This window comes from Bactrocera latifrons, unplaced genomic scaffold (genome assembly GCF_001853355.1).
Source record: "Bactrocera latifrons isolate USDA-ARS-PBARC rearing strain unplaced genomic scaffold, ASM185335v1 scaffold_95, whole genome shotgun sequence".
Taxonomy (NCBI): domain Eukaryota; kingdom Metazoa; phylum Arthropoda; class Insecta; order Diptera; family Tephritidae; genus Bactrocera; species Bactrocera latifrons.
Genome location: NW_017537656.1, coordinates 892658 through 906093, shown reverse-complemented (window position 1 = coordinate 906093; position 13436 = coordinate 892658). Strand labels below are relative to the sequence as shown.

At 35.5% G+C, this 13436-nt stretch overlaps 2 protein-coding genes across 2 annotated transcripts in view; one reads left to right on the top strand and one right to left on the bottom strand.

Annotated features, from left to right (window-relative positions):
* The window catches only part of LOC108977738, a 14556-nt gene extending 3286 nt beyond the window's left edge, over positions 1–11270 (bottom strand). The window contains exons 1-6 of the mRNA XM_018947596.1: positions 11197–11270; positions 9571–11129; positions 8218–8367; positions 7996–8157; positions 6120–6296; positions 5698–5874 (exon numbers count right to left, since the gene is read on the bottom strand). Of these exons, the coding sequence (XP_018803141.1) occupies positions 5698–5874; positions 6120–6296; positions 7996–8157; positions 8218–8367; positions 9571–10822 (1918 nt within the window). The 5' untranslated portion in view covers positions 10823–11129; positions 11197–11270. The remainder of the gene's footprint in view (positions 1–5697; positions 5875–6119; positions 6297–7995; positions 8158–8217; positions 8368–9570; positions 11130–11196) is intronic.
* A 184-nt stretch (positions 11271–11454) lies between these two features.
* Positions 11455–13167, top strand: LOC108977737. Its single transcript, XM_018947595.1, has one exon. The coding sequence runs from the start codon at positions 11582–11584 to the stop codon at positions 12638–12640; it is 1059 nt and encodes a 352-aa protein (XP_018803140.1). The 5' UTR covers positions 11455–11581; the 3' UTR covers positions 12641–13167.
* The last annotated feature ends 269 nt before the right edge of the window (positions 13168–13436 follow it).

Genomic DNA, 13436 nt, shown 5'->3' with positions numbered 1-13436 from the left:
TAAATTAAATTTTATTATTAATTTAATTTAAACTTTATTTTCAACTTTACTTTATTGCATTTTTTTAATACCCAAAAATATTCTTTCATATAAATTTCTATTACTTGTAAGCGCTTTCGAGCATTAGCAACAGAGCACAGCGAAATTTTTTTACTTAGTTTCAGTTTGCAGAGTACACATAAATTTACAAAATCAAGTAAGTAGTAATTAAATTATTTTTTCATATAAACAAATGCGTAGTATCGATAAAAGCAAGAAAAAATACACGCTTGATAATTTATAGACAATATAAGCAAAAATAGCAAATAAATTGTGCCAGAGCGAAAAAAATCATTCACCGCCTGAAAGTATACAACAAATATAAAATAAATTAAAAACCGCCTAAAAGTGGACCATAATTATAAGATAAGTTAATAGGCGCCTATTAGTAGGTAAAGCATTTCGTCTGTATAGTTTAAAGCAATTTTTAACGTAGTCTACTTTAGGCATTTTTTACTACAAAAAATTGATTTTTGAAATTTGTTGGAACGAATTCTCCTTTTAATAGCCTTTGAATATCAAAAATATTAAATTATTTTACCACTAAAAGGCGATACAATTCTTTTAAAATGAAAGATAGTCTCACTTTTTTATTTATGATCATTAACATTTGAGAGTCTGTATAGTGAAAAGCTTTTTTTATGAAAATTATTTTATGAAAACGTAGTCTACTTTTAGGAATTTTACTACAAAATATAGAGTTTTGAATCGAAGAGAATTCTCCTGTTAATAGCCTGTGAGTATCAACAATATGAAATTATTTTACCATTTAATGGCAATACATTTTTTTTTGTGAAAGATAGTCTACTTTTAGCCAGTTTTTACTACAAAATAAAGGGTTTTAAAATTTGTGGAAAGTATTCTCCTTTTACTTATTAGCCTGTAAGTATCAATAATATGGAATTATTTGACCACGAATTGACAATAAGAAATATTTTTGTGAAACGTTGTCTACTTTTAGGCGATTTTTATTCAAAAGAATTAATTTTCAATACATTTTCGAAATCATATGACCTGGCACACTTAAAAATATAAAAATACAAAATTATCTTTTCTACTTAGCGGCAAATTGAAAGTTTTTGTGCTAATTTCTGAAAAAAAGTGTTTTTAATTTCAAAAAAATATATATAATTCTTATAAATGCCAATTTGGGATAGAGAGCTTTACCAATTATAACATGTGCTTTAATTTTACACAACTTGCATATAAACTAGCGTTTATTTTTTGTTATAATTTCTCTCAATTTCATCAGTTTGCGCAGAAATAATTAATTAACTGCCATCAAAACGAAAATATGCAAATTTAAAAAAGGTGTAAATATTTAAGAAAATAGTATGCTTTCATTCATTCATTGTTGCAGTGAAGAGATATAAATAAAATAATTAAAAAAAGTAATTTGTTTCAAATACTTTGCTTGCTAGGAACATAGTCACCGCCATATTGCTTTTCTGTTTTAACACTTGCGCGATTTATTTTTGCAACGTTGGTTGTACTTTGCTTAACATTTGAGTTTTCTATATAGAAAAAATATGCATAACGTCTGGTCACTTTATTATTGTTATTAACATTATTTAAATTTTTTTTTACATCAGAAATGGAATATGACAAAGTATAAAACCTGAAGCGATGAACTTACGAGTAACGAGTACTTTGAAGTAACGAAAGGCGTTTTTACACACAATTTGGCAGTCAAAATTAAGTACATACATACACATACATACATACATACACTAAAAGACATATGCACTAAAGAACTAGAAACGACAAAGAAATTAAGAAAAAATATGAACAATTTTCATAAAAAAATGTTTTTAATAATTATGAATTTTCAATACATCCCTGAATATTTTGTTAGTTTAGAGAAGTGAAATTTTTATTTTTTGTTATGGTATATTTGTGTTTTTAAATTTTGTAAATTTTAACTATTCTGTTTTGAAATGATGGTCGAAATAAACAAAAAAATTACAACACAACACATGTAACACCAATAAATTATCATATACCAGTAAATAACAATAAATGCATACTAACAATTAATATTATAAGATAATTAATTATTAAAATTTTTAAATATTTTTAACTGTTCGGCACGCAGTCTGCTGTATGGTGTTTTCAAATCGCATTTGCTGTGTGATACAGTTTGCATGAAAAATTTGTTGCTGTTGTTGTTGTTGTCGAAAAGTGAATGTTAGTTCTCTCCTAAAATGTGTTTGTGTAATTTTTAGCGAATTTAATTTTTTGTACAAATTTCTACTTCTACAACATTTTCGTGAAAGTAATTTAACTAATTGAGAGGTTTTCCAATTTTACAAGGGATCGCAGCTGCTGGGCAACTTGTTGCAAATTTTATACAATTTTATTTACAATATTTTTACAGAAACAATGCAATTTTTTTTTTAATTTGATATTTGAATTTTGAAATGTGTGCTATTTTTGTGCACATTAGTGTAGATTTTAAGACAAATTGTTATTTTTTGAATGTCAGGAAAAATAGGGGTTGTTTTTAAGGGGATTTGTGTTTAAACTAGGTAATGCTAAACTTAAAAATTATGCTCAGTTTGTAATATGGTTGCTGAGAGATAATCCGGGTGTCAAAATAAGCAGTAAAGACAGTTACTATTAAAACGTGTTCTGTCTAAAAAAAAACATACAGAGAACGAGAGTGATAGAATCACCCAACTACAACTATGGTTCAACAATAGCTCAAACCTTCAGACATGAGGAGCAATCAAAATAGATTACATTAGTTGTATTTGGTGATCTAACGGCGAATGCGTAGCAATAATATCGCCGACATGCTAATAACCCATACAAAAAAGCTATTAACACCTAAATAATAGTTATGAACTTTCAAGGTTTTTGCAGTTTGGCTACTGAGAATTCGGAAGGACGCCATATTTGAATTCGCTCCATATTAAATCAGGATTTTTTTATACTCTGAACAGGAAAACGGTATATACCATATAAAGTGTATATATAAATGATCAGCTTTACGATGTCCGTATGTCTGTTTTACTATATACTATATACTAGAGCAGGTCTATTTCTATACTTTTGCAAGAAGTTGTTACAGAGTATAATAGTTTGGTTTTCCTAACGTTTGTACGTATCACTTAAAAACGAGCGAGATCGATATAGGGTTAGGTATATGTAAATGATTCGGATGACGATACGACTTGAAATCCGAGTAACTGTTTGTCTGACACGCCGTGCAGGCTGTAACTTGAATAAAAATTGAGATATCTTGATGAAACTTGGAATGAGTTCGAATATGGGCGTATTTGGACCACTGCCACGCCCACAAAACGCCATTAACCGAAAAGCATAACTAAGCACTATTTCTATAATTTGGCGCAAAACAATTTTGGGCAAACAATTTTGAAAGCTTGTTTGTGGTTCCGCCCTTTATTCAGTATAATGTACGTATCTTCTAAACCACTTAAGCTACAACAACCGAATTCACCTAACGCAAATATGATAAGAAACCCTACCGACAGGATGTAATCGGATGAACTCGAGAAAAAGTGAGCGTAGCCCTTTAATAGTCTTAACGTACATATCTTCTAGACGATTGAAGCTACAATAGCTTTAGACAATTTGTATAAGAAATATTTCCAATAGTGTATTATAAAAATGGATGAAATCGTATGGTAGCCACCCCAATCTCCTTATAAAGATACTCTTAAAAAGTGCTACAATCATTATAAATCCTGTGTGATAGTATGTGAGGGATCGAGAGGAGCCGGTGTAAAAAAAATTAGACGAAATCATACTGTAACTTACGCCTATTTCCCATATAACAAAATTTTAAATTTCAATTGAGGATGAAGAGAACCTCCGGTATAAAAATCACGAAGAAATTAATAGAAAGGGATACAACTTTTCACGAATAATCCCTTTGGAGTATTCCACCTTGTGACCAAGAATGGCTGAAATCCAACAAAAACTGTTTAAGCCACAAGGTACCGAATATTTGGACCTCTGTACGCCTATATGTGAGTTATCTCTATGAAAATGAAAGAGCGTGTTTTACTGACAACAGTGTATCTTTGTGTCTAAAATGAATGAAATTGGGCGAAAACCTGACATAACCCTCATATAGCAAACGTATAGGCGTGTGGACTAAAGTGAGAAGACAAACATTCTCCCAGCGCACAGGTTTGGGAACCGTCATGTTAAAAAACACCCCCAATGAAATATAGAAAGAGGCTTTCGATGACGACCACTGCAAACCGGTGTCTGAATTAGGAAGGTACCGTTGCCCAACTGGTTAGCTCTCGGTAGAGTGAAAGCGGACATCACCACCGTTCAAGAAGTGCGATGGACGGTACAAGGACTGAGAGGAGTAGGTTCTTGTGTCACATAAAGGAGATCAAATTCAATGTGGAATTCGAGGTGGGAGAGAGACTCCGTTGCCGAGGTTAACGGTTTGCGTTTTAAGGTATTTCCCTACCTTTAATTTTTCAAGTTTATTTAAAACCAACAAATATTTTATTTTTTATAAGTTTATTTCGAAGCAGACGATGGTTACATATCAAGAACCGGTAGGTTTGTACGACGGAGCGAGCGTGAATTTGCATCCGCCTGGGTGCTGCAGTATTTACAAAGAACAATAATTTTTTTTAAATACAAACAAGTTTTGGAGTTCCTGTGATACAACTCAGAGCTAGTTCGCTCTACCTTTTCTCGAATTCTACTGAAGCTCTTAAAAAGTTTCCAGCTAAAGTTTTATGCAATATTTAACTAAGATGTGGACTATTATGGACTAAGATGCATAAAACCACAGAGGTATCGAAACTAAAGGAACAACGACATCAAAAAAGCAGGAATTCTATGGGACTTGGGCACGTTAGGAACCACGTAAAATCACTTTTGCAAACGAGTGCGTAATTTGTGCGTTAAAATATAAAGACACGTGTATAAATTGTAGTAGAGTGCGAGAACTGCCATATATTCATCAGTAATGATCACCAATTCATAATAGACTCTCTTACGTGACACCAATTGTATTGTATTAACGACGATTTGTGTACAGGTGTATACGGTGTGTGCCTGTATGTGTATGTGTGTGTTTATATTTCATTTTGGAGAGAGAGAGAGAGAGTAAGATTTTAGTAGATATTGTGTGACCAATAGACAGAGAGAGAGTTAGACAGAGGCAGATAGAGAGAGTGACAGTGAATGTTTTGAGAGAGAGAGAGAGTTAGCGTATGTTTACCGCAAATCTAGGCGTTTCACTGGCCGGTGTCGGCAATGCACCAATTTGCAGGTGATTATGATCTAAACTATTTAACTCATCATCGTCATCGGTTCTATAATTATCAATTCCATTAATGCCCAACAATGTTCTAATTCTATCGTTATTTTTCGTTTTTGCCGGCGACAGCTCAAGACTTAATAAATGACGCTGATGGTTCAACTGCTTCTGCAGATGACGCGTCATTGACAATGTACTGTCGCAGCTGCGGCTACCACTGCCGCCGACTGTGCCGGCAGTTGTGACACCACCTGACCCATTCTCATCCAGATTGTCACGCGAATTCGCACTGCAGCCGGCCCCGGAAGTTTGACGCGACGTTGTGGTGCGTAAGGCCGCCTCTTTGGCGAGCTCCGTCAAATGACACGATATAAGCAATATGGCGGCCGATCTAGCCGCACCTGTACGTGATGTAGAGACGAGTATGCCTTTCGTACCGCTACTGCCGCCACCGCCACCACCACCCATACCATGCACACCAGCTGTAGCGCCACCGGATGAGGCGCGTCGATTGCCATAGGAACCGATTGAGCCACTAGAACGTAAACTGGAACGTGATGATGGTCGACCCGATTGTACTGTCAATGGTATACCTGGAATCGGTGAAGGCATATCAGATTCAATGGTGGACATAAATTTGTTGTATAAACTACTAGGGTGCTATGTGTAATGGAAACAGGACAGTCAAAGAAAATCGAGGAAAATTTGTGAAGGAAAGGAAATTCGTTAATAATGTAAAGTAAAGTGTTAAGATAGTGGCTTGAATTTTGTTTGGCATTCAGATAATATACACTTATGCTTTTTGAGTTGATTTCACACTTACCTGTCTCGCTAGAATACATTATCGGTGGCGGTAGATTCGCATCGCCAAAGTTTCGAGGACGTGGATACTTTGTTTTGGTAAATAGATGTAATACCATACATATAAGACCGGTAAGTACTGCTATGCCCGTTGCCACACCCAATAGAGTAGGCAGATCAGAATTTAATTCCTTTAAGTCTATATTTGAAAAAGAGATTGAAAGATTTTAAAGAGAAAATGTATAATAAGCTTATGAAAAATAATATAGAAGATGGTTAAAAATTATAGAAAAAGATGTATTAGAAGGAAACCTAAGCTGAAAATATATTTGATGGAAAAATATGTTTAAAAATGTCTACTTTGCACAATTTAAATGAAGTAATCTTGGAGAATGAAGACATGTTAAAAAAGGAAACAGCGTCAGATGAGAGAAAGAATAAAAAGAACAAGTAAGGAAGGGCTAAGTACGAGTGTCACCGAACATTTTATACTCTCGCATGACAAGTTTCATCATGATATCTCAATTTTTACTCAAGTGACAGCTTACACGGATGGATAGACAGACATTCGGATTTCAACTCTGCTCGTCACCCTGATCACTTTGGTATATATAACCCTATATCTGACTCTTTTAGTTTTAGGACTTACAAACAACCGTTATATGAACAAAACTATAATACTGTCCTTAGAAACTTTGTTGCGAGAGTATAAAAATTTTGGCATCGAAGACGAAGAAGGTGCTGTTCTGTAAGCAAAACTTTAAGATGAGCATCTGGAAGCATAACTCAATGAAGTCTGTTGACAAGCACAAGAAGAGCTCGGAAATTTTTTGGAACACACTTAAGCAGCCATTTAAAACGTTTTAAAGCAGCCAGATACATTCAAAAGCAAGTAGATTGGGGTATAAATGAATTTAAGCCAAGAGTCGTTGGCTAAAAGCTAAAGTGGTTTAGCGGCTATTACGACAAATGACAAATGTTTCTTTGGGAGCAAAGGACGTGTGCGATATTTCAGTTCGGCCAGACAGCAAACCACACGTACTCCATGAAAAAATTACGAAGTTGGTGCAGTTTATTGGCCGGGGGCGTCATTGGGCCGTAGAGACTTCTTCAGTTATGATCAAGACCGACACGTTAATGTGAATGGAAATCGCTACCGCTCAATGATAACCAAATATTTTTGGCCCGAATTGGATGATATGGACACACAGCGAATGTCGCAATTGATTTATTGAAAACTAGGATTGATGAACGTGTTATCTCACGAAGTGGCCCAGTCAATTTGCCACCTCTGTCGTTCGATTTGACGTCATTAGACTATTTCCTGTGAGGCTACGTCAAGTCAATGATCTATGCCTACAAGCCAGAGACTATTTCCTGTGAGGCTACGTCAAGTCAATAATCTATGCCGGCGACGATTGATGAACTTCGTACGATTCAAGTTATGCTTGAAAACTGTCGAAAATTGGCTTAGCGTCTTAACTTCTGCAAACGTGCCCGTTGTGGCCATGCAAAATAAATCGAGTTCCGTACATAATGGCATAGAATGTATTATATATATATTTTATAGGGTCTAAGAACATTTCCTTCTGGAAAGTTATAGAGACAAAATATTAACGTAGTAGAGAGTAGCGTTTCATAAGTTCAGAAACTGTGACTTTGGAATAATTATGAGCAATATATGTATAGGGTGGTTTTGGAGATTTAGGATTTTTTTTATCAATGAAATAAAAATATGTTGAAACTAGAAGGTTATAGTGAAAAACAAGGTTTTCTTCGGACTTTGTTTATATACAATTCTTTCAATAAAAGACTCTTTCAAAAAATTATAAAATTTATTTTTTCCTCTAATATATTAAATAAAAACAAATTATTCGTTTAACGTTTAACAATCTCACCTTTCGTACAAAAAACACGTCGTGTTGGCTTCGTGTGACTAACCGAGTGAAAACCATTCGCACATTGACACATGGCATTGTGTCGCACTTGAACACAAAGGGAATTTTCGTCGCTAAACATACAGGTTTCGTCGTAGAAACACTGTTCGCCCAGTTTTTTCGCTGCAAACGTTTCAAAAAAGTTAGAAAATACCATAAATTAGCTGATAAGTGTGCACTTACGTTTATCGCAACCTTTTGTCAGTCCAAGCTGCACTGGGTAATTTCTTTCACAGCCGCAAATCTTTGTCTCCCTATCACAGGTGACATGAATTAATGAAGTTTCGCATGTCATGTTGTTGAAGCAGGGAGCACCAATATATTTGCCTTTAGCTGTTATTGATAAATTGATAAATAATCAGATGTTAATAAATAGACATAGTTAGTAGTGACACAACTAGCAACTACAGGGGTGAATTATTTTAGTTGTCAACCATAAATGTTTAACAATATAATTTATTATGAAAAAGTTTTAGATTCCTTTGATACGGTAATCGATCTTAAAGAGGAACTACGAAAAAAGTGACTAGCAATGAGAGCGAAATTCCTGATTAAAATTATTTAAAATTAAAAAACAAAAAAATGTTGTTAAATTAATACAGATAATGATCGAAAAATTAGTCAAAATTTCGATTTTGACCAAATGGTGGTTTCTAAAAAGCATTTAATATTTTCAGAAATTTTTTTATATTAGAGTGGCTTAAAAAATTATTGTCGAAAAACGTATTGCTACGATCATTATTTGATAAGTGCATCGCAGACGCGATTCGTATGGAAATATCAAGTCAATCGGTCGGACCGATTCGATCACATAAACCACGTCCAGCGCGCAGTGAATAAACTATAGCAACTGTTGCTGAGGGTGTACATTAAGACCGTTGGGAAAAGACTTGGCGCTTTTCACGTCGCGATCTTAAATTGAAAGCCGACAAAATACAGGTTATGCAAGAGCTGAAGGCGCTCATCCTTTCTATGCGATGAGGCCCACTTCTGGCACAATGGGTATGTACTATAAACAGCAAAATTGCCGCATTTGGGATGAAGAGAAACCTGAAGAGATTCAAGAGCTGCAATTTTGTGGGCCGATGGAATCATCTGTCCACATTACTTCAAAAATAATGTCGTTGGAAAAAAAGGCGGCGACACATCGCATCAATCAGGGTATTTATTGAGAGAACACTTCGGTGAGCAGATAATTTCACGTTTTGGGCCGGTCGATTGGCCACCAAGATCTTATAATAACACACCGTTAGACTTTTTTTTACGGAATATGTAAAGTTTAAAGTCTATGCGGACAATTCCGCTTAGATTCAGGTGTAAAACATCACGTGCATCATCCGCCAGTTACCAAAGGATGGACCTTCTAGGACGTACCCGCGGACAACATTTGAAAGAGATAATCTTAAAAAAATAAATGCCAAAGAACGTTCTTTCGAATGTTATTAAACTTTGGCTATTAAATTTGTAGTTTCTGTGTTTCTGCTGGTCTACCAGCAAAAGGGAATAATTTCATGAATTAACTTTTTGCTTACTCACCAGATCTATTGTTAATTAAAGCCTCGTATTCATCAAATTCGTCATCATGATAGGCGGAATCATCCTCATCATCAGGCACATGAACGGTATCGCGCTTTGTAACGCGCTGCACTTTCGCTAGGCTGGTGTTGTTCGCGTACACCACAAAGTCGGCTGACGCCTTGGCTGTTGCTAACAATGAATCATTCACAATAGCAGTTGTCAAGTTAACGGCGACAGGTGATGGCATTGTTATAGTAATGTGCATAGTTTTAGGCGATGAAACTGACGCTTTGTCTTGGGCACTGTTGTCAATCACTATTACATTGCTTTTCGTCACATTTTCCGCAATAGGATCAGCAGTAAATGACGACAAAGCGACCGCCCCCACAGAGAGCGCATCATTGGCCACGCTATTACTATTATTGCTATGCATTGTCGCATTGGCAATGGCTGTTGCCGCGACGGAGGCGCGCATCATTACGGTACAATAGATGAAAAATACGAGCGTTAAATAGAAAATGCTACGTGTATCGAGGCCACTACCAGCGTACGTGGTTCCGCTTCCGGTGGCAGCACCAAACGCACCATAGAGACCACAACCGCTGACATCACCTGCGTCGGCATCATGTCGTACACCGCCACCGCCACGACTCCGGAGGCATGTGGTGCGCAAAAATTTGCTGAAGTGTGTTTGTGTAAGGCTTTTATGGCAACGTCTCGCATGCAAAATGTTGGCGTCGTGCACACAACGCTGTCGTGTATTGTGGTTGTGTGGCATATAATCGTTAATATCAGCTACGACATCGGCATCTTCAGCGTACGCAGTCACGCACGCGTATGTTTCACGCATGTTGCACGCGGCTGCTGTAGCGGAAGTCGCTACAAGTGCATACAGAGCAGAGAAGCGAAAATAGTCGACAGTGGGCGTTAGCTGTGGTTGTTGTTTATATTGTTCTTGTGTTTGTGTTGTTGCCGCTGTCGCGCTCGCATGTCGTGCATTACACAGTTGCTCTCGCCGAATTGGTTCTAGTCGTTGATTTGATTGTTGCGTTTGTTGTTGTCCAATATATTCGTTGTGTGTAGTGGTTGTGGCTCTGCTACAGTTGGTTTTGCGTATGTTATTTTTGTTCTTGTTGCACGGTAAGTTTTCTCTCGTACTCGTCGCTAGCTTTGCAAACTCTTTCTGAATCCTCGCATGGAAAAGTTGCCGTTTGTTGTTGTAACTGTTGTGAATTTCCACAATATTTTCCATCGCTGGTCTTGTGGACATGTGAAGAGAAGTTTGTTTTTGTTGCTTTTGTGTTAGTTTCTTGGAAGACTATAACGATATTAGGGTTGTTGTTACATGTTTACTGTGCGCTTTTGTTGTGAGTATAATTAAAGTATGGGTTTCCGTTGTCACTTGTGTGTGTTTTTTTATTAAATTCCTTATTTATCCTTTTGTCTATGTTTGGAACATTCTACATAGACATATCTGCATACATAATATTAGCTACTCCAGCGCTTATCAGAAACCAGTTTGGCTTATTTTACCTGTATTTTATATATATTTCGAAACTCTGATACGGTTATTTTTGCTGAAAATATATATAAGAAAGTTAATATTATATTCAATAAATCAGTTCTAGATATTCGTTATTTTACAATTTAGGTACAAAGTGGCAACACGATTATTAATTTATATTCAAAGCACTGTGTAAATTGTGGATACAAGATTTTGGAAAATTTATTTCGATAATAAATTTGACTGAATAGAAATGATAAATAAATCCATTTTTTATTTAATTTTTAACCTCTCATTTATAGATAAGCTCTAAACATAAATGACATAAAAATTAATTTGACGTTCTGCTATCGATAAAACTGCACTAAATATCGATTTTATGTCAGCACTTTGTTGGCAGCTGTTTACATTCAAATCTGCTGCCAGTATACCACAACAAAATGCATTTTCATTATTTTTATCCAATTGTAAACGAACTTTTTTATTTTAAATAAAAAGTATTTGCATGTATTATTTGTTAAAGAAATGGTTAGAATACGTGGCGTGAAGTGTGCCATATCAACTGATGGACATTTACTTAAAGGCGACGGCGTTCTTATCACCAATCCAAAGCATGTTGAATTCGCGCGCAAACGTAGAAAGGATTTTCGTCCAGAAAATCGTGTCTGTGCAGATTGTGCAAAAGTCTTCACACATTTGTATAATATGAAACTAAAGAGTGCTATAGAGAAAAAACAACGTCACTCACTAACTGTGTCCTCTTCGTCGTCAGTGGACGACTTTGATCGTATTGTTTATAAAACGCCGCGTACAAAGCATTTGCGCGATTTTGTGAAGCAAAGTGCACCGTACAATTTGGGAGGAAGATCGCAGGAATTAAGTGAAATTGTTGAAAAAGAAAATCAACCTAATAACGCAAATAATGGTAATACCAGCTACGAATCAACGCATTCCCTAATGGTTAGTGATGATAGCAGTATAAATTCCACAACTAATATTGGTTTGGAAAAGCTGCCGTCTCCCGCTGCTCATGAGGTTGTATCAGATATTAGCGTTAACTCACAGCATTTGTCTCAAGATGTAAGACCATTAGGCAACGCTTCAACAACTCCGACCAACGATATCAGGAGTTTAGAAAATAATATTGGACCAGATGCTCACGTAGTTGCAGACGAAGTTCTGTCAAACGTTGGTGCAAACTCACAAAATTCATCAACGACTGCCACAAACAACGCCAGTAGAACAGAAAGTAATATGGGACGAGATGAGAATATCACGAAGGATTCCACATTATGGCGTAAACCTTTGCAGCCAGCAAAACGTAAAAGAGTGCACATCGTGACAGGACCGCCAAGAAATCATGGATCTGTAAATTTACCAGCGCCAACAGTAAACAATCGCGCTGCACCAGTTTCAGCAAATTCATCTACAAGCAGCGATGACGACTTCGATTTCCTACCAAGCTTGAATGCAGTTAATGGAACGCGTTTACCGCATATACAACCAATACCGAAACGCCGGCAGTTCCAGCACGCCATACCAACGGTGCAGGATATCTATATGCAAGGAATTACCGGCGGTTAGATTCGACAAGGAAGATCTGTTGCGCAATTAATTTAAAATAGTTTAGGCCAATTGTTTATATTTATACTGATGCTCAAAATTAAAAAAAAATTATTGATATTTAAGTTAAAAGTTGTTAATGTGAATCATATAGTATATTATAATTAGACTTATATTTATATTGCATAAGACTATATTGCGTACTAGTAAAACTATTATTGATTGCATATGTATTTTTAAAGCATGTTCGCTTATTTCAATAAAACATGTAAAAACGAAAATATAGTGAAAAGCGTGTTTTATGCTTCACAATAGTTTCCGCCAGTCCATTGTTCAACGTTTAAGTTAGCAGCAAAACATACAAAGAACGCCAGTCTATTTTTTTTATGTTTTTTGTTTGGTGTTTACTCGTTTTTCAATAAGCTCAACTTTTTTTGTCATTGAGTTAGTGTAAGTTAATTTATTGCAACAAGTCAACAAGTTTAGTAAGAACAGAATAGTCAACTGACACTGAACTTTGCTGAAGGATGTTAATATATAATGGATGGATATATAAGTCTAGTTGGCTTGGCTGTAAAAAGTTTCCTTAGGCTTTAATGGAAAATATAAAGTTTTCAGCTAGCTTAAAAATTTGTTATAGTCTAACTTTTCTAAAAATTTCTATATAATTTTTTAAATTTGCAAAATAAATGTTTAATATTGCTAAAATGTTAAAGATCATCTAGAGAATGAATTTATGCTTTTAATATGGACACCAATCCAGTACAAATAAATTGAAGATATCTTGTCAAAAAAAGCTTGGATGGGACAAGGACTT